Source organism: Brachionichthys hirsutus, chromosome 21, assembly GCF_040956055.1.
Source record: "Brachionichthys hirsutus isolate HB-005 chromosome 21, CSIRO-AGI_Bhir_v1, whole genome shotgun sequence".
NCBI classification, from domain to species: domain Eukaryota; kingdom Metazoa; phylum Chordata; class Actinopteri; order Lophiiformes; family Brachionichthyidae; genus Brachionichthys; species Brachionichthys hirsutus.
Window position 1 is genome coordinate 2527798 of NC_090917.1, and position 21642 is coordinate 2549439.

The 21642-nt window shown below is 46.2% G+C and overlaps 5 protein-coding genes across 5 annotated transcripts in view; 2 read left to right on the plus strand and 3 right to left on the minus strand.

Moving 5' to 3' along the window:
* Positions 1–312: 312 nt before the first annotated feature.
* nbr1a (NBR1 autophagy cargo receptor a) lies at positions 313–9724 on the minus strand. The gene is made up of 22 exons (XM_068754287.1): positions 9517–9724; positions 9160–9222; positions 9047–9065; positions 8917–8939; positions 7942–8124; positions 7675–7752; positions 7347–7570; positions 7073–7192; positions 6529–6828; positions 6005–6164; positions 5341–5589; positions 4737–4856; positions 4585–4660; positions 4355–4465; positions 4016–4195; positions 3745–3903; positions 3485–3585; positions 2953–3395; positions 2773–2858; positions 2361–2448; positions 2111–2210; positions 313–1755 (listed from the first exon to the last, which is right to left on the minus strand). The coding sequence occupies exons 1-22, from the start codon at positions 9616–9618 to the stop codon at positions 1573–1575; spliced, it is 3168 nt and encodes a 1055-aa protein (XP_068610388.1). The 5' UTR covers positions 9619–9724; the 3' UTR covers positions 313–1572.
* Positions 9725–9808: 84 nt separating this feature from the next.
* On the plus strand, positions 9809–12497 carry psme3 (proteasome activator subunit 3). The gene is made up of 10 exons (XM_068754424.1): positions 9809–9963; positions 10478–10510; positions 10621–10683; positions 10948–11052; positions 11144–11192; positions 11273–11391; positions 11500–11636; positions 11733–11787; positions 11925–12011; positions 12116–12497. The coding sequence occupies exons 1-10, from the start codon at positions 9922–9924 to the stop codon at positions 12194–12196; spliced, it is 771 nt and encodes a 256-aa protein (XP_068610525.1). The 5' UTR covers positions 9809–9921; the 3' UTR covers positions 12197–12497.
* A 1419-nt stretch (positions 12498–13916) lies between these two features.
* g6pc1a.1 (glucose-6-phosphatase catalytic subunit 1a, tandem duplicate 1) lies at positions 13917–15569 on the minus strand. Its single transcript, XM_068754285.1, has 5 exons — positions 15328–15569; positions 15131–15240; positions 14809–14914; positions 14603–14718; positions 13917–14431 (listed from the first exon to the last, which is right to left on the minus strand). Exons 1-5 carry the CDS (start codon positions 15543–15545, stop codon positions 13917–13919), a joined length of 1065 nt encoding a protein of 354 aa, XP_068610386.1. The 5' UTR covers positions 15546–15569.
* A 2765-nt stretch (positions 15570–18334) lies between these two features.
* On the plus strand, positions 18335–19164 carry LOC137909775 (zinc finger protein OZF-like). Its single transcript, XM_068754198.1, has one exon. It carries the CDS (start codon positions 18342–18344, stop codon positions 18876–18878), a length of 537 nt encoding a protein of 178 aa, XP_068610299.1. The 5' UTR covers positions 18335–18341; the 3' UTR covers positions 18879–19164.
* Positions 19165–19224: 60 nt separating this feature from the next.
* LOC137909774 (ankyrin-3-like) overlaps positions 19225–21642 on the minus strand; it is a 53558-nt gene continuing 51140 nt past the window's right edge. Inside the window, exons 47-49 of the mRNA XM_068754197.1 lie at positions 21344–21574; positions 20755–20827; positions 19225–20561 (exon numbers count right to left, since the gene is read on the minus strand). Of these exons, the coding sequence (XP_068610298.1) occupies positions 20780–20827; positions 21344–21574 (279 nt within the window). The 3' untranslated portion in view covers positions 19225–20561; positions 20755–20779. The remainder of the gene's footprint in view (positions 20562–20754; positions 20828–21343; positions 21575–21642) is intronic.

Below are 21642 nucleotides of genomic sequence, written 5' to 3' on the forward strand. Positions count from 1 at the left end.
CGGTTTATTCACCGCAGCGGGGTGAGGTTGTTGGTTTCACACCGCAGGAGCGCTCATTGTTTTGGTTCGAGAGGAAGTTCTGGTGACTCTGGAGAGAGCCGACGCGCTTTCTGCAGAAATAAAACCGAGGGGGAGGAACACTTCCTTCTTCTTCTGAAGCAAGCAATAATGCTGCAGATCACATGTGCAGCGATCAAACACACGCACGCAGAGACACGCGTGTAAGAATTAGTTTGAAAAAAAATTCAAGACAATCTCTTAAGACAAAAATGCTTTTACTCTTTTCTGACTTGCGTCACAAATTACATGAATTTCAATTTAAAGGGTAAAGTATGACTTCAAACACAACTTTATCCAGAATTAGGCTCTAGTCTATATAATCAAATTGACTTCTTAAAGTAAATTCTAAAAAGAAAAAAGTAGACTGCATGTGTGCAAATAGTTTATTGGAGGATTGATAGAAGGGTATTCAATGTATACAGAGGAATCTGACGAGCATATAGTAGTAGATATACTGAGAATGACAGTTTAACTAAGAGAATACAAGTCAACCATATTAACAGACACGCACGGGATAAAATATTCAAATGAGCAGAGGGGTACATGAACTGAAATCTACACTCACCCCACAAATGTAAAATCACAACACTTCATCTTTCTGAAAGGCAATGTAATGCGATATATTTTTTTATATATATATACTTGGTTATGAGACTGAGGAATGTGCTTTTACCAACATCACACCTTGAAATTACGATTAACGACTGTTTTTATTATGTTTTATTTGTATTTTTCGGGGGGGTTGTCGTGGTTTGATGAGGATGTGAAAATGCAGGCAGGTGTTTCTTTTTTAAACGATGCAAAGAAAAGAAAAAAAGCAGCACACCATGTTCCACTGCGACTGTGCTAAGACCACGAGGACGCCGCTCGTCTCTAAAGCCTCGACCTGTCATGCAGGCGGCTCCTAGAAAGCTGTGGAAAACATCCGAGTCCGAACCGAGATCCGTCCTTCAAATGTTCTGTGTACATTCTACAGGTCGACGTTTAAAATGACAGTACTCTGATAAAAGGAAAAGATTGCATTGTTCAGGCCGATTTCACTACAACAGCCGAGACAGTCTTGTTACTACTGCATCGCGGACCCCTTAACACCCAGAATATTCCACGTAGCTTCAGCAGAATCGCCTTAAATGCAAACCGGCCCTGTCGGATATCTTTTTTTTTTTAATGCTCTATCGATGAGAACGCTCAAGCCGAGCTCCGCCGATAGACAAAGTATTTTTCAGAGCAGCTGCAGCAGCCACGCAAACACAAACATGAAGAGCTGAGGTGCGCACGTTTGCCCCGCGAGATACGGCCTCTGCACCTTCTGACCAACACTTACGGCTCGAGGAGGCTGATAATAAATTACAAGCGTGTGACGGTTTACCTCAAAAGGTTGGCGCTAAATGAAAAAGGCGAGAAGAGACACCGATTCATTTCTCTCTCGTCAGCCCCGTCAAAAGTAAAAATTCCAAACCAATCATAAATCTTTCTCAAAGTAGACCCCCCCCCCCCTCTCCCCTCTCAGCGCTAAGTGTTCTCCGCTTTGTTCTGGCTGTCCTCGGCCATCTCCACCAGCTCGTTGACGGCGTGCAGCAGGCTGTAGCCGTGCTTCCTCAGCAGGCGCTGGTTGAGCCGCTGGTCTCTGAAGCCCATTTCCAGCAGCATTGCCATCATGGAAGGGTCCTGTCTGGTGGCGGGGTCTATGCCTCGCTGGAAGGGGAGGGGGGGGGGGGGGGGTGACAGGGGGACACAGACATGAAGGTGAATGTTTGTCTGCAGCCTATAATTTTTGGAAACCTCCGAAACTAGTCAGACTGGTTTCAAACGCCTGAGGAAAATAGTTTAAAAATAACTAATCCTCAGCCACGTGAGAACTTCCTCCTAACGAACTCTACTTTCTCCGACTGAACACACAAGTTGTACGACCAAACTCTCGCCCTCGCTGGCTTAATCTCTTCGCTCACAGCTCTTACGAGGGCGACGCAAATGAGATACAGCCCCTCTGAATGGTGAAGATAAGTGGCAGGAAATGGACTCGGAGCGAGCGGCTCGACTCGTGACGTACCTGTATCGAGCAGTTTGGTCCAGTGAAGAGCGCTTTATAAGCAGACGCCGCGACGGAAAGCGCCCCTTTGACGAGTCCCTCCGTGATTCCTCCTTGGGCCCTGAAGATGATGTGGCAACACGGAGTTACGCAACAGTACGGCGATCCTAACCACGAGTTCCAGGCGCAGGAAAACGTAGAGATGTGCAAGCTAAGAGGAGCGCCACGCTATTATCTGACATATGTTCATGGAACATTTTGCATGTTGCACCTTGGCTGCAAAGCATTGCTGGGTCTGGGGTTGTACGTCTCAAAGGCACTGGATGCTGAGCCTGCTGATCGGGACAAGCCAGAAGACACTGCAGAGAAAAGAAAAGGGGAAATAACAACACAGGGCGCAAGCGAGGAGGAAGCATCGCTTCCAGTGTTCCCCCCCACAAAGGAGGAAACTCCTCAAAATAGACAAATTCATGTCGACAGAGTGGCCCATAAAAGTCTTTAAGCGGCGGGAGTTTAGCAAACGAAGCCGAGACCGAGGTGGAAGTCAAGAGTTCTCACACGAAACCGCGAAAACTGAGGTTAAGACGCAAGAATCGTAAGAATATCTTGTGTGTCACGGGTTCCAGCTCGCGCTAGGATACCGTAACGTACTTATATTCAATATATGAGATAGTCAAACTCACAATTTAAGTGAACCCTTGGCTGGTTTGGCTCATAGAGGTCACAGGCTGGGGGGCTGGGGTCCTCGGCCAGGTACAGCGCCTCGGACCTGAGACACACACAGCAGACGTCATCAAATCTCTTTATGTGCCACGTAAAGATTCTGGAGCAGCGGTGGAACCATCTTCAGCCTCCGGCCTCACCTTGGTGAGTAGAGGGCCGGCGGGGGCGGAGGCGGCAGGGGGTCGGGCAGCACGGGCGGCGGCGCGACTTCAGGCGTGAGCGTCGTGGCGTCGAGGGTTTGGGAGGCACACAGCATCTGGTTTACGCTGCTGGGGGCGGGGGGGGCAGGGGGGTGCCTCGCGTTCACCGATGACTCCTCGGCATGGACCTCCTCTGTCAGTGTCGCTACCGTGCCTGACTCAGAGGCGGTGTCCTCCTCCTCCTCATCCCCCTCCCCCTCCCCCTCCTGCTCCTCTTCCTGCTGTACATATGGATACGCTGAGGTCGCAGCAGCGGCGGCGTCCGCCTGCGACATGGCGGAACTGTAAATGGACTCGGCAATAGGCCGGCTGGTATCGAAGCAGTCTGGGAGGACGATGAGGTAATCGTCGCAGGAGGACACCGAGGAGGTCTGGCTGCTCACCTGGGAGACGGGAAGAAGAGATGGACTTCATCTCAGAAGAACAGCCACATCATCATTCCAAGAATACGTATAAAACGTTCTAATCTCACCTCCTCCCAGTCTTCTGCTTTGGCTCCAGCCTCCTCTTCGTCATCCTCATTCCCACAATGTGAACTGTTACGCAGATTTTCATTCTCTTCCAGTAGGACAACTTAAAAAAGAAGAGATAATAATAATCATAAATTGCAAATGAAGCCCAATTATTTCATCGGTACTGAGATTACGGCGGAGGAAATAATTCTTTTGATGAAGACAGCATTTGTAAATCCGTGAATTGACATGAATAGAATCCAGGAAGTCGTCATCGAACCTGGCTTTGCTTCCTGTTCCTGGGGAACCTGCTCGAGTCCTGTGTTGGGAAGCAGAGCGGAACTCTCAAGTCCGACAGCGCAGAGTTCCTCATCTCCCTCTGGCACCGCCCGGGCCTCTGCAGCTTTCTCGGAGCAGAAGCTCGGACCCCGGGAAGCAACTGTCCAGATTTTGAGCAAATCAAGAAACACTCATTATTAGAGAACCTTGAAACAAACAAATGCACTTTGATTTCTGCTCAATGAGATTGACAGTTGCGTTGGATGGATCACCCTGCGGTCTGTGGCTGCTGTGCTGGCCTCGCCGTACGGGTCTGTGATCGGGGGCCTCCTCCAAGGTGAGGGAGCGGATGAGTGTTTCACAGAGGAACTGGGCTCCACTGATCTCTTCCTCCCTGTCCTCCTCCTGGGCCGCAGGCTCCAGCAGCTCCTTCTGCTGCTTTAGTTTCACACCTAGAAAAGTCAGTCAAGTAGATGCAGCTTTTACATACGTAGTAGTACTTGTGATCCCTGACCTAAAACACATCGGATTTAGCCTAAGACATTTCCTTATTAAATGAATCAGCACATTTATAATGGTGCTGATTAATTTCACGGTAATAGTGGTCTTACCAAAGAGTTTTCTGACCCCTTTGACCGCCGTGTTCTCTTTCATCTGCGCACTGACGCCCTTCTCCACCGCTGATGCCTCGTGGGGCACGGGGGATATGCAGGGCGTCAAATCTGCACGTTGTTCAGAGCAAAACACTAAATATTAGTCTCTATCCTCTATCTCACAAAACGGCGTGGTTGTCTTTGCGAATCAACGTCTCCGGCGTGTAAAGCACGATGCTGTCGCTTACCCACGGGGGTGTTATTCGGAACCTTCTCCAACTCTTGCACAATATTTATATCCAACAGCTCAAATGAGAGAAGATCCTAAAAAGAAAGAGAAGGAAAGCCCGTTGTAACCGATCGATTACTGGGGAAACGATTGAAGTCCTTCGGCGCGTACCTGTGCAGTCAGCAGCTCGACTGAGGGGAAGTAGAAGTCTTCGTGGATCTGGTCTACAGACAAGCCGTGACCGCCGCCCTTGGTCCAGGTCTCCTTCTCCGCCGGCCCGGAAGGCTCATTCTGAAGCGGACAGGAGGATGGAGTTTACAGATGTATTTGTTATAGACCTGAAGTCGGTCTGTGATGAACACAGACCGGCTTAAAACTGGCATGTTCAGGTTGGACTGGGGAAAACATGACAAATGAATCGAAACAGAAGCCGTTACATGTCCACCGTGACTGATAATTAGATAGAGTTGAAATGTCTAAGCATCATTTAACCGTTGCAGCGAGATCAAATGTTTCTATTATTGGCTTTTTATTAAATTTTAGCTGCAGAGATTTATTTGAAACAGAGAAAGTTTCAAACAGAAGTCGAAACTTAAACTGTTGGAGGTTATAAGCTGATTCCATGTTGTCTTTGTTCTGTCAAGTAACAATATATTGCAATAAATGATGTATTATCCTCGATTATAGTAGAGTAGAAATTTAAAGGAACGTGAAATGATTTAAAAAGAAAGTATTTGTGTGACTCGTATTACAAATATCTTAAGTGCAGACTTGCCAGTCTTTTGCTCTGATGCCTCGGTGCGTTGCGGCTGTCGCCGTGCTCGACCACGATGCTACACCAGACACGCGGGCCGAACTGACAGCCGCAGTGTGCCAGACGCCAGTGGGAGGTGTACGTCCCCTCCATCACGGGTGCGACAAAGGCCACACTGACAACTCCCACCTGTCCCGGCAGCAGCGAGGGGACCGGCACCTCCCGCCTCTCCCCCGACGCCAGGCCGAGATTTCCCCACATGAACGCTAACTGGGTGAACGTACAGACATACACACACACACACACAAAACAAACACACACACACACACACACACAAAAAAACAAACAAAATAGAAATACACATGCGAAAAGGCACAAAAACACGAGATGCATGCAACCAAAGTCACACGGCAGAAAAATAATCAAGTGAGGGATCCGTACGCATCCGTCACACACCCGAGCAGCGACAAAGACTTGAAAACGTAAAAGCACAAAGTAAAATTTAACTGAATTCAAGTAACAAAACGGGCATTAGTTGTATCCGGCAGGATAAGAAATCTTAGCTGAGTTAGTGGATAAGAAGTCGGTAATGAGCTGAGTGGGGGACTCAATGTGGAAGTGAAACAGGGGAGGGGGGGGGGCAAAGAGAGATGGAGCCCGGCCTCTCGAAGGGTGTCAGAGGTACCTTAGTCTCTGAGGTCCAGCTGATAGTGCCCGAGTTCCTCATCTTCCAGTATTTGATGAACTTGGTATCAGGCTCCAGACGGGTTCCGTCCGGCAGATTTTCATCCAGAAACAAGGCAGCCATAGTGGGCACCAAGGACGTGTGCGAAAGGCCGGGACCCCTAGTTTCAAGTGTACAGAGCATTGTTGAAAATCGCCCTGGTTTCTTATAACACCCATCTCTTTGCTCTCTACGAATCAAAAAAGCAGGACCCCAGATTTGTGTTTGTTTTTTTGCAGCTCAAAAGCAACTTTTCTTAGAAAATCTATGAAGCAGCAGCAGCAGCAGCAGCAGCAGCAGTTTTCACATTGAGGTAGTTCCGACATTTTCCACCACCCCAGAGCAGCCAGCGTTACACTCATACAGACTAGATTACAAAGATGGCATATTTTGATTTCTTGTCTTGGAAAAAATGACTTTATTGCATCCATGCTGGGTTTGAGGTACCCAGCACTTGTCGGACGCCCTTCCGAGGTGGCGCTTACTCTGGACTGGAGGCCTGGGGATCAGGGACCGGGGCAGGGATTGGACCTTGGGCTGGGGCTGGACCTGAGGCTGTGTCTGAGGCAGCCGGGGGGGGCAGGGCCGGAACCTGGGTTGACGCTGAGGCCGTGTTTGTCAGGTTAGCTCTGCCTGAGGTAGAGGGCCCGCTCCACTGCAGCCCCCTCTTCTCCAGTCTCAGTTTCTTCTTGATTTCCTTCACTTCAGCTCTTAGCTGCCTCCTTTCAGCTTTGAGGCGCTGTCGCTCGGCCTTGCGCACTGTCCTGTCTCCTCGCCTTGGGAACCTGGTTTGAAATGTCATCAGGAACACCTGTTTGTTGACTATCAAATGTTTATTTTTTTTTTCCCAAAAAACAAACACAAACACACATATAAGTCCATATTTACAATAATATAGCTGCTAAAGCATTTTTTTTTTTTCTTCAATTTTTTTTCGTTCCATTATGGCAGAAGAAGCGACAGCAAAGTAAAAGAATGTCTCAGTGTTTCCAGAAGCTGGAAGATTTATCCTCAGTTTCGGAGGTTTACCTAAACTCTCCCGACATTCCATGCTCAGGGATGGAGAGAGGCGTCTTGGTTCTCACGAGGTTGTGGCTGGGGTCATGGCTGTGTCTGCACGACTCACACAGGATGCAGGACGGGCATACGCTATAGCAGGGGAAGAACAAACGCATCAGAGAGCTGCTCAAATAACGGTGTCGAATTAAAACCAGGAAATAACCGAAGAGCAAACTCTTGACAGGCTCGAAAAATGGGTGATATATTTTTCCAGAAAGACATGAAGCGTTCAGTGTGTCTATACCTGCACTTGTAGGCCCCGTCTGATGTGAGTTTGTTGCAACTACTGCAGTTTGGGGTGTAGCCAAGAGACCCGCTTGAGGTGGAAGGGCCCGGTCTGGGCCCTGCAGGTCCGCCAATCGCCCCGCCGTCCTCATGCAGTCCATCAGAAGATTTGTGGGTGCAACATTGGCCAGAGAAGTCGCTGCACATCCTCTCCACCACCTCTTTCACCACTTCATCCTTGAACTGGTTATAAATATAGACGTAAAAAAGAACATGTATTTGCAAAAAAAAAAAAAAAAAAAATTAAGTGTGTGTAGGCTTTGGTTTTAACCTGATTTGAACCGTACCTTCTCCATGTATGATCTGAACCACATGGGAGGTGGCTCGTCTTCAGGTTTGTTCCCCTTGGGGTCCTTGATCGTGACCTACGTCAAAATATAATCAGATTTAACTTATGTTAAGTTCAATTTTCAGATAGCCTAAGAGTTGAGCCTGAGTTAAGTCATGAGACACAAAAGACTGACACAAATCCAGTCAAATTCAAATAAGGAAAGTTGAAACACACGTGTGTGTGTGTGTGAGTGTATGAGGAGGAGGAAGTGGAGGCTCCTTACAGCTTCTCTCTCCGGTGTGACCTGTGTGCCCTTGTCCACCGTTTTGACACGTGACGGATAAGGAGGAGCCGGGCGGAGATCTCCTTTCAGCTCCTTCACTTCAGTCTTCAGCGGACCTCCACAGGCCTGTCCCTTCATCTTGTACACATTCATGTGCAACTGGTTCCCTTGCTTCTCAGCACTCTGCATACAAAACAAGTAAAAGTTTTACACGGCGCGGAATGCTACCGGGCAAATAAACTAAATTCCAATACTTTGCCACTCAATTGAACTTGAGCAGGCTTTGCTGCCTTTTGCGGGGGGTAGCTGCCAAAATGGACGGGAACATTCCTGACATTTCTAAGTAGATAAATTTAATGCTGAGGAAATACACAAAACAAAAGCCTTGGTGCTTGACTGCATTTTAAGACAGGATTTGTTGGGGGGGGGGGGGGGGGGGGGTGAAAATGGCATTTTCATTGAAGGTGGACAAGATTGTACAGACAGGATCTTCTTTCAACTCGGAGTCATGTCTGCACCTGGCAGCCTTGCTGTTTGCAGTTATGTCTGCCATTGAAAATGTAAGTCTGATTGAAGATTTGATTGATCTCTGCCCGGGTTCGAGACTGTTCCCATGCGGCAGTGATCCATCTGCTTTTGGCAGTCTTTAATAAGTAAACAGGAGCCTTCTGCTACTCGGTGGGTGAAACTGCATTGACGTCATCCCATTGTAAACGACGCAAGCTGAGCTTCTTGTCTATAAATATGGATGGACTGCTGCTCCATTGGAACGAGTCACATCTCTAGAAAATTAGCCGAGTCATGCAATTAAAGGTACAAACTATTTTATCTGCTTTAATGAGGCTTCTTATCGCCTTATAACTTCTTATCGCCTCTGTATGTTTACTACCTTTGCCCACATTCTGCTTTAAAAAACAAAACCTACGGTAAAACTATGCTTTGCTATTTTACAATACTCCAGGATTGTTCCAGTACCTTGATGGCTTCTTCATATTCATCTGAAATAAAAACAAATCAACAGTAAGCTGCTGACTGGTATCCAATTAAAACCCACGACATTCTGCCGTTACAGTCAATGCTTGCTCGGATTAAGTATTTCTCTCACCTTGACTGTTTATGCAAATCTGAAATTAAGAGTAAAAGGAATAAAATCAGTCGCTAATTTTAAACGGAACTAAATAGCGTAAATAATATAGACCTTCATAGACACGTTCTTACCTCTTCATTATCCTCATCGAAGTATTTGACTTGAAAATGGTTGATCCCGAAAGATGCTTTGATCTGAAATGACATTTAAAGTAGTTTTTTGATCCAATCCGAAGTAAAATTCATCTTTCACAACAACAACCTTTTCCTCACACGCGTTATAACATCGATGGTACAATGAGGATTATCGTCACAGCGAGCGAATCGAGACTAGTTTAGCAAGCAAAAAGACAAATCGTGTATACATTTTAGCGTGAATATCGAGCGTCCTTCGGGTGGCTCCATTGTTTACGCGGTTAGGCCACGTCTGGGCCTGCTTTTCGCCAAACTGCGCCAGCGTTTAGCCGACGCGCTATGCTAGCAGCTTACCCAGGCTTCAACGGATTCCCACTCCAATTTGTCCAAATCCTGCGCCAGAAACCTCTTCACGTTCCCCCGGAAATTCACTTTAATCGTCACAGGCAGCCCCATGTCGGCCGTTTACGGATCCAGAAAGGTTATCATGTGTTGGGACGCCAAGCCTCCGCGATCCCCGTTGCCCTCGACTGTCTTCTCTTGTTTACATCGTCAGCGGCGTCTCGGGGAGGGGAAAAAAAGAAAATACGGATGACGTTTCGCGCACGCGCAGTGGAAGCCATCGCGTCCGTCGCGTGTCATTACACGTCATCTTTAAGCTTCGCACAAGTGTGGCTGACTAGCAATAAAGCCACACGTTTCGCGAGTGAATTTAATGCTGTTGGGACGGTCGGTTCTGAACGTATTTGAGCACGTAAGATGTCTTCGCTCCTCAAGGTGGACAATGAAATTAAAACCAAGGTGAGATTGTTTCGAAACTCCCGGTAAACTAACGCGACGTGTTGATGCCATTTTGTTTGCTAGCACGTTAGCCACGTTTCGTAGCATGATGTGGTAAGGCCAGGCTAATAGTAGCTAGCAATGGCTAGCCGGTATTTTTTCCCCCGCCCGTCACCGTACACCTGTCGGACCTGCCAACAAGTTTCTGTGTCACCGTGACGTTAGTGTTTCATGGGAAGTGAAGTTCGTGTCCGCATCGCTGTGCCGAAAGATAGAAGCTAATTGGTTGAAAACCACGCGGACAAAAGAGAGGCCTTGGGTATGATTTTAGCCGGACTCAAGGGCCTGTGGTTGTAACAGCGTGATTTTAATCTAATATAAGCGTTACTTGTTTAAGCAGATGTGACAGATTTAAATAATTCCTCGTCAATTCCAATGAAAACGAGGCTCTAGCTGGGATTCCCGTGGAAGAATAAGTTCTCTTTGAATGCGTCACGCTGGTACTTACCTGGGCTCTCTTCATGTGTGTTCGCAGGTTGATGCTTTCAGGGAACGAATAACTTCAGAAGTAAGTGTGTGCTGACATTTTAATAAAAGTGATCTTTACCTTTGTAGCTATGAAAACGTTTTGGGTTTTGAGCAACCCTCAACTTCATTTTGTCCTTTTGTTTTTTCCAGGCAGAAAACTTAGTTGCCAACTTTTTCCCAAAGAAGTTGCTGGAGCTTGATCACTTCCTTAAGGTCAGTATTATTTTTATTCGATTTGAATACGCAACAAATATCCTTAGGTCTGTATAAATCGTGGCTAGGATTCAAGTTTCTATAATGGTGTATGTAGTTTTATGTAAATCCTGAGATATTAAAAGGGTAAAATACTGCAGTACCGAGGTAAATAAATCCAATACCTGACATTACTGGTGAGTCATGTCGGGTATGTCATATCCCCATTGCCTAGTCTTAAATTACGGAATACAGTGTCGGTAAAACAGATTATTTTGTTTTTAGGATCCAATCATAAACATCACCGAACTGAAGGAGATCCATTCGGACATAAACCTGACGGTGCCGGACCCGATCCTCCTCTCAAACCTGCACGATGGACTAGAAGGGGTGAGAATCCATTTGAGTTTATTCTTAAAAAAAAAATACTTTATACAACTGCTGTGTGGCGACGCAAGAGCCTAATTTAACTCGTTCGCAGCAAAATGCTAAAAAGAGGAAGTTGGGGGATGGACAAGAGCAGGACATGGGTGAGTAGAAGTAGGATGTTTTAAAGTTTCAATAGTCAGAATTGTGGTTTTTAACACGTTTTTCTCCTCCCATCGTGTAGTGACTGGCACCAAGGTCTTCGTCATGCCCGGCGGGATGATGAAAAGCAACGGGAAACTTGTCGATCTCATTGAGAAGGTCAAACCGGAGATCAGGACGCTCATAGAGAAATGCAACACAGTGAGTAATGTCCTTAACCGTGTGCCGTAGGTTCAAGGTGTACGAAGAGTAGCTGCACTTCCCAGGTGTTACTCTGTACTCTGATTTAGCGCTTTTCTTTATCTGCAGGTCAAAATGTGGGTTCAGCTGCTTATTCCCAGGATAGAGGATGGCAATAACTTCGGAGTGTCCATCCAGGAGGAGACTGTAGCCGAACTCAGAACAGTTGAAGGAGAGGCAGCATCTTACCTCGATCAGATATCAAGGTTTTGTCAAAGTTGTATTCACATTACTATTAATGGGCTATGAGGCATGACGTCAGCGCCACACTCAATTGCAAATGTTTTTCTACTTTTTTGTAGATACTACATCACAAGGGCAAAGCTGGTTTCTAAAATAGCAAAATATCCACATGTGGTAAGTGAATTAATGCCTTAAAAGAATGAAAACTACATGAAGCTCGGTGGTTTTCATCATGAGTAGCGATAGATGAAGTCTTGATGCTTTTTATGGGATAACATTTATTGGAATGTGTATATATTTTGTTTTTCTAGGAGGATTATCGGCGCACAGTAACGGAAATAGATGAGAAGGAATACATCAGTCTGAAGATCATTGTTTCGGAGCTCCGAAATCAATATGTATGTCATGATTTATTATTATTAAAGGTTCTTTTATAATATGGAAATGGGAATGTTTTCCCTTTTCCTCTATTTTCACACACTGGCTTTTTTTTTTCTTGAAGGTGACGTTACACGACATGATCCTGAAGAACATTGAGAAAATCAAGAGGCCACGGAGCAGTAATACTGAAGCGTTGTACTGATCATCGATCTGCCTCTGCCTCCCGTCTCCGCCATGGTCCCCCCCCCCCCCCCCCCTGCCTTGCTCAACGAGACAGGACTACGTCGAGACATTCACCTCCTTCAGTACAATCAGCTCAAACCCCGTATAACAACGGCTTCCATAGATGGACAAAAATGCACATGTTTTAATTGTGAAATATTTTTTTCTTGTTTTAAATCCTTTGCTGACATGCATTTTCTCCTGGAAAATGGGGCGATAGTTCATAGGCCAAAAAACAAAGTGCTATGTATTTTTTCATTTTAATTAAACATTCGTCCTCAGATCTTTGTGGAACTTCTTCATTGGACGAGAGTGGTCTGTTTTTCTCACCTGTGGTGTCCGATTGTTGAAGTGTACACTGCTTTATGTAGTTTGGCCTGCGGGTGTCACTGTTACCCCCTAATTGTCTGCGTCAATAGAAAAGGCTGGGGAGCACTGCATGGTAAAAACGACCGACCCACTTCTGTGATTGTAATCTAAATATAACTACTGCATCTCTGCAGCCTGACTTCTTAACTCAGCCATAGAAAGACTTGGCATCTTTTCTATATATTTTGCACGCAATCATCAAGGATTTGAAATTTATTTCATTTTCTTTTATCTAGTAAGACCGTTAGCGTGGGAAGTGTGAAGGCCCAGAAGCACCTGAGACAGCTGCTAAAAACAAAACTACTTTCTGGTCCTGTTGCCTTTGAATTCAGTCCAAACCTTCACATGCATATAAAGACTGAAGCTAAAATCGATGTAGATGACAAAAGACAAAGAAGAATGTGTCAACATCTGGCACACATTCTCAAACCGAGGCTCACCGTTGTTGCTACCGATGAAACGTCGCTGATAAGATCTGCTCATCGTGAGTGATGAAATCAACTAGAGGAGCTGTTAAAAAATAAGGTTATGTAAACAGCTCAACAGTCCACCTGAGGAACAACATGCTGACATGGCTGTCAGAGAAACATTTAATCTTTTTCATCTTGACTGACTCCTGGTTGTAGCTTTAGGAAAATAATATTCAAATATTCAACAAAAAACAGAACTTTGGTGTTTTTATCACCCCATCCCAAAGTTCCCTCGGTGTGTCCCGACTAACCACGTGCGCCGCACGTGTTTGTCTGCCATCAATCCTGACCCTTTGACCCTCCGTGCCTCTTGAAAGTTCACAGTTATGGTGAAAGGCAGTGTCACTATGCGGGACTGCCGAGTGAGAGCAGCGTGGTCGAGTTAATATTTAATGGTTGTTCCTGCCTGATAATTAATCAGTATCAGTCTGAAACATTCTGGGAACGCCAATGGAACAAAATAGAACAAAAACAAGGATCGACAGCGGACTGTTCTACAAACATGTTTATTTAAGTTGGAAGCCGTACCATTGAGCTGAAACACTGTGTTCTGAGGTTGGAACCGCATCATGTGTAAACACGTGTTGTTTTTTAAACATGCGGTTTATATTTGTGTTCATAATGAAGCAAAAAAATCGACGTCCCCAGCCTAGAAATCCCCCCCCCCCCCCAAGGTAGAAAAGAAATAACATAATCTTCTGGATAAGTATATTTCTCCATCAAACTACAGTACATGTCACCGATGAGGAACTGATTTACATCAACATAATTCCATGGACATTGTCCAAAAACAATCCTAGCAAATATACAAAATTACACTAATAATTACTGATTTTAAACAGCATTTTTTTGCACTTAAAATCATAATTTCTCATGTTCTTTCTTTCCTTTAAATATCCAACAAAGGGCCCAGGGAACCAAAGCGGTTGGGATTAAAACCGCAACTGCATTTTTGCTGAAAGACAGGAAGTAAAAAGTGACTTTCATGTGATTTCCAGCAGAGAATGTCCAGAAATCCAACAGCTGCAGCAGAATTACGGAGGAAATAACACATCCCAGCTTGAAACTGGCGCCCGCGCTCTTCATCTTGGTCCCGGCGTGGAGGGGCGAGTGCAGACCCAGGGCCAGGCCGAACAGGGCGCCCATGTTACGCACAAAGCTGGAGAAGGGCATGGAGTCCAAGTGGACCCAGTCCGGCCTCACGCACCACTTCTGGGCTTTGGCCATTGACCACAGCATGTCCATGCCCATCGCTCTGAGCAGGAGGTCGAGGCAAAGCGCGAAAGAAGTCAAGAAGGCGATTGCGAAAAAATATTTCTGCATGCTGGCGTTGTAGATCCACTTCCCCTTCGAGACGACCGCCGCCACGAGCAGACCTGACACAGAAACAGAACCGAGAGGGATCCATGAAACGGTTCCATCCAACGCGCCTACTGCAGGGTGAGGGATGCTTTCAGGGCGTCAATAAGTGTTGAAATCTCAGGCCCAAATGGGCTCAGATATTCTACAAAATGAATCAATATGGAGTTGTTGTTGTTGTTGTTCACCTATAATTGCTCCAGCGATGACCTGATGTGGGAAGTGTGCCAGTATGTAGAGCCTGGACATGCAGACCACCAACTCCATCAGGCCCACCAGCATCCACAGGCCGACCTGCAGGAATCTGACCCGGAAGAAACGCTCGGCTGACTTTGTGTTTCCTCGGCAACCAAAACGGAAAAGGAAATGAAACGACGCCGCACCACAGACTCACCTGTAGAGCGTGGGGGGGCAATTGTTCTCCGCTGCCATCGTGAGCAGCGACGTCACCATCACAAACCAGACGCCGGCCACAGCCATGGCGTGACCGGACGGGCTTCCTGCACGAGGACAAAACTTCCTCCTCAGGCTTCGTCCAGCACGATTTGTTCAGCCATTTTATAATCTGAAGTTTATTTTAATGTCAATAAATCAGGCTAAACTTGTCAAACAACTGTCAAACGTGTGACGCTTTTCTCTGAAACACAAGTGGAATAGAAGCACAAAGTAGCCTGTGAGTTTATACTCACTGTCACGTTCGAGGTGATGTTATTTACCTGGTCCGGTCTCACATGTGATGGGAAACTGCACCAGAGCAGGGAAGGGCCCATCGCCATAGAAACCGGTCTCACGAACCCACCAGTATGGTCTCTCCCCAAAGAGAACCCTGCCATAAAAGGACACACCAAAACTCAGAATGCAGCTTCTCTCTCTGTGCGTGAACCGTTTGGTTTGAGCAGGGGGGGGGGGTTACCATTTCAGGAGCATGTTGAGCCAGTCTCCGATGACCGCCACCCAGACCAGCCTGAGCGCCGTTTCCCTCCTCAGGAAGAACCATACCGGGAAGAAGTAAAAGAACGTGAAGCGGAGATCCCCCACTGTGGTTGCCAGGCCAAAGAAATCCTCACACTGGCTGTAATTCTTCTGCAAGTAGACCAACAGTTCAACGCCCCAGCTGTGAAGAAGATCCATGACGCCTCAGGACGATGCAAAGACTCTGATGCGCTTCAACTCATCGGCCCTTTTCTATATGAGCCTCACTGGACTTTACTCAAGGCTATGCAACTTGTTTGCAGACAGGTTTCCTGACCTTTACACTCCAGAGGGGCCACCCCTCTCCCTGCGCTAACGCCCCCCCCCAGCACCTCTGATGGGTCACAAAAGCATCTCTCTGATTGGCGAGGATGAAATCTTTCTGCTTCCGTTCCTTCAGCGTCAGTTCACACCCCGATGTGTGAAACGTCAGCCTGCAACAACCTATCGCCAGCAGCGTCCACCATGTGCAGCCCTTTTAATCATTCACCTCCTTATCTAAGTCCCACAATCATTGTTAAAAACAATTACGTAACTTACTCTTGAGTAGCTGAACGAGCGGCAAAGAAATATAGAATATAGGCATCAGGATAATAGCGAAAGAAACTGGGCTTAGCCTGAAATAAAGAATATTTAAAGACTTCATTTGCTCAAGGGTGTTTTTTTTTTAGTTCACATTTTTGAAGCCAAAGGTCATGACTTCATCTCCACGCTGCTGGAAGCCACTTTGAAACCTGGAACAAAGAACCCCAACTTTTATTTTTAAATCATTTATTTTTTTTAATCTCAATTAGAGAAGCAAATAACTCCCAACTACTGGATTATTTAGTACGTGGTGCATTATTATCCTCTAAAATGTAGTTGAAGTGTGAAATAGCAGTAAAATATCTCTACTGTAATTTAATAAACGTGTATCAAAAGGAAGAATAGAGATATCTGTCATTATCGCTTCGTGCTAACCCATAGATGTTTGCCATTTTCTGGCTGATGTTTATCACCTCATTCTGCTCTGTGCTGCGGTTGATCATTGACTGAGAGATTAAACACGTGGTGATTGGAAAGGTATCTAAAAGCCGGTTTGTGAATACTGTTTGTGAATAGGTGTGTGTCTGTCTCTCCAGAGTCTTCATCGCTTGTGCCACCTAGAGCGAAAGCTTGAGGAAATACTTCCAGGCAACATTCTACTTCCTTCTGCGTCTTCCTCCTGTTTAAATATCTGGGTGTGGCCCTGCTGTGCTGCGTGGACCCTGGAGAAAGTCCAGAAATGGTCCACGTGCGATTTTATGTTGTCCTTTTACTTGAAGTGAAATGTAATATTGAACAAATTCATACCTTTATTTAAATAATAATTGAAAAAAAAGGAATATGAGAAATGAGCTCTGCTGTTTGAGTTGTGTGGTTGTAATACCGGATTGAAACACAAGGTGGCGACATCTGCGCGTAAGAGGAAGATTTGACCAATTAGGAAGACAGTAGAAGACAATGACCCCGGAAGTAATATTGTTTACAACTCGTTTTTGATCCGTGGAGGGGGGCATAGAAGGGTTGTGGTTGAGGGTTTAAAATGCTCACAGATTAAATAATATTTATCGGTCCGCCATGTCTAAAATGCAGGTTTTGAGGTCGCTGGTGACCGAAAGACTGGCGGAAGCTGCGAAGGAGATTCTCGGCGCTGTGGGGAGGATGCTAACCGAGAAGAGGACAGCAGGTGCGTTCGTGTTACCGCGAGACGTTTTTAAACTTTTGCTTGGACGTCAGTCACATTTTCGGAATTGATAAAAAGTTTTTTGTGTTCATTTTGAAAGGATGCCGGAGTTCCAAGAAATTTCAAAAACAACAATAATTTCATTAAAAACTCGACAGGACTCATTCTCCACGCCAAATGTTTTATTCTATATATTTGTGGCCATGCACAGCATATATATATATATATATATATATATATATATATATTTAAACAAGTTAACAGAGCTCAAAAATAACTACTTTAGAGAATGAGATGATAAATTGTGAGCATCTCCACACAATTAAAATTTGAGAAGAATTTATTCGTCATTTCATCCTTTCTACAGGAATGTCACCCGATCTGCAGAGGGCTGTCGTACAGCGGCTGTCTGCGGTCGCTGACGACCTCTGGAGGATCCTGGAGGTGATGATGGGTGAGTACAAGGAGATCACGAACTGCTGGACGGATTCGTTTACTCATGTAGTCATTTATGATTGGCTACAATTTAGTTTATATTTATTTACATTTAACTGTCAAAGTCAAAGTTTCACCTGTCGACCCGGTAGCTGCGCAGTTCAGCTTCAACTTTGCAGCTAGAGTGTCTCAAGATTATTATTTGTTGGTATTTCTAAGCGGTCTTTTCTCTTGGGTCTTCCTTTAAGGTGAATTGCGAACAGGGTCCGACTGTGAACAGGACACTACTTCTAAGATGCTGAAACGTGAGTGGAGCAGGATCTCCGGTCGGGAGACATCGACCCCCCAACAGAATGACGACGCATCCACAAAAATGGACCCCCGAGTTGATCCGCAGCAACGCGTCACGTCCTCAAACACAAAGAGAAGAAAAGGGAACCTTAGCTGTGATGGAAACAGACACACGAGGCGGCGACCGGAACGTTCCATCATCTAACAATTCGGAAGCTGGGACCGGTGACAGTGAAGCGGAGCTTGATGACAAAAGAAAAGGATTTGAGCGAGAAAGTCAGGGTCCCGTCGACGAGGGGAAGAAAGTTAAACGACATGCAAAGACAATTTCTCCACCGAACAAGTTTCAAATGACGGGACGGAGCTGCTGCAGAGTCTGTGCGAAGGTTTTCCAGTACAAACGTTCGTTTCTCAAACACGTGCTCGGGCACGAACGGAGCGCCGATCGGTGTGGGGCCTGCGGGAAGCGCCTGGACTCTGGCGAAAGCCTGAAGCTGCATTTGCAAACCCACGAGGAGGAGAACATGCGCGGGGATGGGAGACGGCCCGAGGCGGAGCGTTCCGACACCGACAGCCGAGCAGCTGAGAGCGTGTGCGGGGAGCGTTTCGATTCCGACGACAGCCCGAGGCCTCACCTGCAGACGCACATCCGGACGAACGACTGCGAAGTCTGCGGCAAACGCTTCGACGGCCACGCACAGCCGGAGACGCACGCGAGGATCCACACGGGGGGAGAAGCCGTACGTCTGCGCCTCGGCTTCGGCTTCAAAGGATACACGACGGCTCACCTGAGGATCCACACGGGGGAGAAGCCGTTTCTTTGCAGCGTGTGCGCGAAAGGATTCAGACAGAGGGGGACCCTGAAAACGCACACGATGATCCACACGGGCGAGTCGACGCGCCACTGCAGCGTCTGCGACAAAGCGTTCTACAAGAGCGGCGCGCTGAAGATCCACACGAGGTCCCACACGGGGGAGACACCGTATGTTTGCAACGTCTGTGGGAAAAGCTTACGGCGGGCGCCCACGACCGTGGGAAGGATTCTCCGAGCAAGGACATGAAGAGATACGTTTAACCTCAAGATATGATTTCTGATTACCATCGTCATGGTTACAGTACACAAATTAGTGTGATCATTGCACAATAACAAATGTATAAATGAGTCCAGAGAAATAGAAGGAAATACGAGCAACATTCATGTGTAAAAACAATTTGAAGGAAACCTGTTGACTTTATTCTTTGTAATCTGAGAACACCTCTCATGGGAATGTATGAATTTAACGATTAAAAAAATCATGTAAAACACGTTTCTGGACACTCATGAATGACACGTTTGATCTGTAGATCTGAACTGAATTATGATAATTCCTTTTAATAATTAACAGAAAAATGGCCGACTCACAGATGTAGGTTTAAACAATTTATTTTTCTGTTTAAACAATTACTTGGATCATCCAGTGTAGGCTATGTTGGTTGTCATACATGTCAGTACCAGATTATTCAACAATGGATGCCGGGGGTGTTTTTGTATGAAGAAAGAAAAAGAAGAAAAATTACAACAGAATTTTTACCAGGATGATTGATTGATGAATTCTGTGATTTAGTAAAAAAAGGATTAGATTTGAGTGATGCAGCTAAGAAATGCCATTCTGTTTTCACGCAAGTACAGGCTATGAAATAAAGATAAAAGTCTTCAAACCGAAACCGCTGCAATAAAAAGCCGCTTTTTAATCCAGAGGAGACCTAAAAGCGTGAACCTACACTTCTAGTTTGCATGATTGGCTCACACACACAAACAGGGATGTTAGCAATTTGGAGATAGCATATTGTGCTAGTCTGCAGGATTATGCGTGGAAAATACCGGTAAGCGTTTTCTATCTGCGCCACTCGAGCGTGTTTTGATTTTTGTAAAAAATAATTGCGAGAGGTGACGATGGAGTCGGGTTATTATGAACACAGAGATGCGAGTCCCATCACAGCCACTCTAATTATATTTCAGTGCTTTTGCATGGGGGGGGGGGGGGGGGACCAAAACGAGTCAAATATAAAGTGACGTCGCATGCAGCAAAAATATTTCTCTGAGCAGGAGTAGCTCAAACGCCGTCTCTTTGAAACCAGGCGGCTCCTCCCCTCGCCTTCATCTTTTCTATTCATTTGGAAGAGCATGTTGGGTCGAGGCCCGAACCGCGCCGACCTCTCGCTGCAAAGCTTCATCAAAACCAACCGGCGCATAAATAATCTGTGAAGCTCGATTTTTAAACAGTGTCATTTATATACAACAAAAATCACCCATTTGATATCATATATATAGATTAAAAAAAAAAAAACAACAACAACGACCCTCCAATACTTTGGGGGGGGGGAAAAAAATAGACCATAATGAGTGTCTCAGAGAGGGAATCTCGCACATCTTCCCCTCATCAGCAGTTTGTCGTTTCCTTTTTAGTGGCATCTTTGGTCACGGATGCTTTTTAATTTGTCGAAGAGTTTTTAAAAATAAAAAATACAATTCCAGCTCCCATCCATACGTTTCCTTCGACGGTGACTTTTGGTGACATGCTCATGCGAAATCAAAGAGAAACAACTTGTTTGTTGTCTTGCTTGTAGAAACCATGCGTTTGTAAGTGAAGTCTTCGGACACTCTTTTGGCCGACTGACGAGGCTTCGGGCCGGTTCCTCCTCCCTGGTGGTGTTGGTGGTGTTGGGGGGGGGGGGGGGTCGTGGTGGTGTTGCAGGTGGACCTGCTGGAAAAGGGAACACGATTTGATGAATGAATGGGATTGAACACAATTTACCCGAGCAATTCCAGAATCTGCTAAATTATTGACAGCTCTTTTTAAAATTGCTCCCTTAAATTGAGCAATTTCCAATTTATCAAGCAGAATGCAACGATCTGCTCCTCTGTCTTTTTCTTATTTTATAATAGCAGCCTCTCACCTGGCTCAGGTGAACAGCCCAACCGTTACGATTGACCCTTCTTCCCCGGTTTCTTGCTGGCGCCGTCTCCCGCCTGGGCGGAGAAACAAAAAAAAAAGAGTCAGCGTTGCCGTTTCACGCAAAACTCGACACCCGAATGTTAAATGGAGCAGAGTTGGAGCTCAGCATGCTGATTGTCTGGAGATCACAGCGACATGCTGGAGAGAGAAAAAGGCTCGTTATTACTACTGCTGCAAAAATCACACGCATGGTAAGAAGGCAGAAATAGTTATTTGTTCTATATCATTAAGAATATTAGTCGTCCACGAGCCCGATCGATGAGATGGGGCTACCAGGAAGAAGCACAGCACAACCACTGCAGTCACAGAAACGCAACGATGAAGCCGTTGTCATGTCGCCTGTTATTTCTTTATGTTGCTCACAGCAAGCAGATTAATGCCGAGATCCCTCTCTTCCTCCCATCCAGTTGTTAAATGATGGATTTAAGAGAGCACAGGTTCGGCGCTCAGATACGACTGCAGCATCATGCAGGTGGAAACCAGACACACGAGCCACACGACTAAGACGGAAGGTTGGTTTTAACGCCAACCTCTCTTTTCCCTCTCTGGGTTTCCTCCCTAGACGTCTCCATCTTGTGGATCTGTCGGGAGCGCTTCCCTCTCTTCTTGCCCTTCCCCCCCGAGGCTGCTGCTGCCGCTGCTGCAGGGGAAGAACCAGCATCTGCTCCACCCGTCGCGGCACCGTCTCCTTCCCCTGCAATGGCGTCACCGTCGCTCCTCTCCTCCACGGTGACAACGCGGCGCACCACCTTTCTGATCACCTGCGGGGAGTAGAAGCATGTCGTGGGGAAGGAGGTGGGGGCAGGAAACAGGAAAGGCATTTTGTGAG

Excerpts from the sequence above, each read along its gene's own strand:
- nbr1a (XM_068754287.1), bottom strand. The coding sequence starts at position 9,618 with ATGGGGCTGCCTGTGACGATTAAAGTGAATTTCCGGGGGAACGTGAAG. Across the intron at positions 8,125-8,916 it reads AATATGAAGAAGCCATCAAG|AGTGCTGAGAAGCAAGGGAA; the intron begins GTACTGGAACAA and ends TTTTGTATGCAG. Across the intron at positions 3,396-3,484 it reads AAGCAGAAGACTGGGAGGAG|GTGAGCAGCCAGACCTCCTC; the intron begins GTGAGATTAGAA and ends CCCGTCTCCCAG.
- psme3 (XM_068754424.1), top strand. The coding sequence starts at position 9,922 with ATGTCTTCGCTCCTCAAGGTGGACAATGAAATTAAAACCAAG. Across the intron at positions 9,964-10,477 it reads ACAATGAAATTAAAACCAAG|GTTGATGCTTTCAGGGAACG; the intron begins GTGAGATTGTTT and ends GTGTGTTCGCAG. Across the intron at positions 11,053-11,143 it reads TGCACGATGGACTAGAAGGG|CAAAATGCTAAAAAGAGGAA; the intron begins GTGAGAATCCAT and ends ACTCGTTCGCAG.
- g6pc1a.1 (XM_068754285.1), bottom strand. The coding sequence starts at position 15,545 with ATGGATCTTCTTCACAGCTGGGGCGTTGAACTGTTGGTCTACTTGCAG. Across the intron at positions 15,241-15,327 it reads CTCAACATGCTCCTGAAATG|GGTTCTCTTTGGGGAGAGAC; the intron begins GTAACCCCCCCC and ends CTTTTATGGCAG. Across the intron at positions 14,915-15,130 it reads CACATGTGAGACCGGACCAG|GAAGCCCGTCCGGTCACGCC; the intron begins GTAAATAACATC and ends GTCCTCGTGCAG.
- LOC137909775 (XM_068754198.1), top strand. The coding sequence starts at position 18,342 with ATGCGCGGGGATGGGAGACGGCCCGAGGCGGAGCGTTCCGACACCGAC.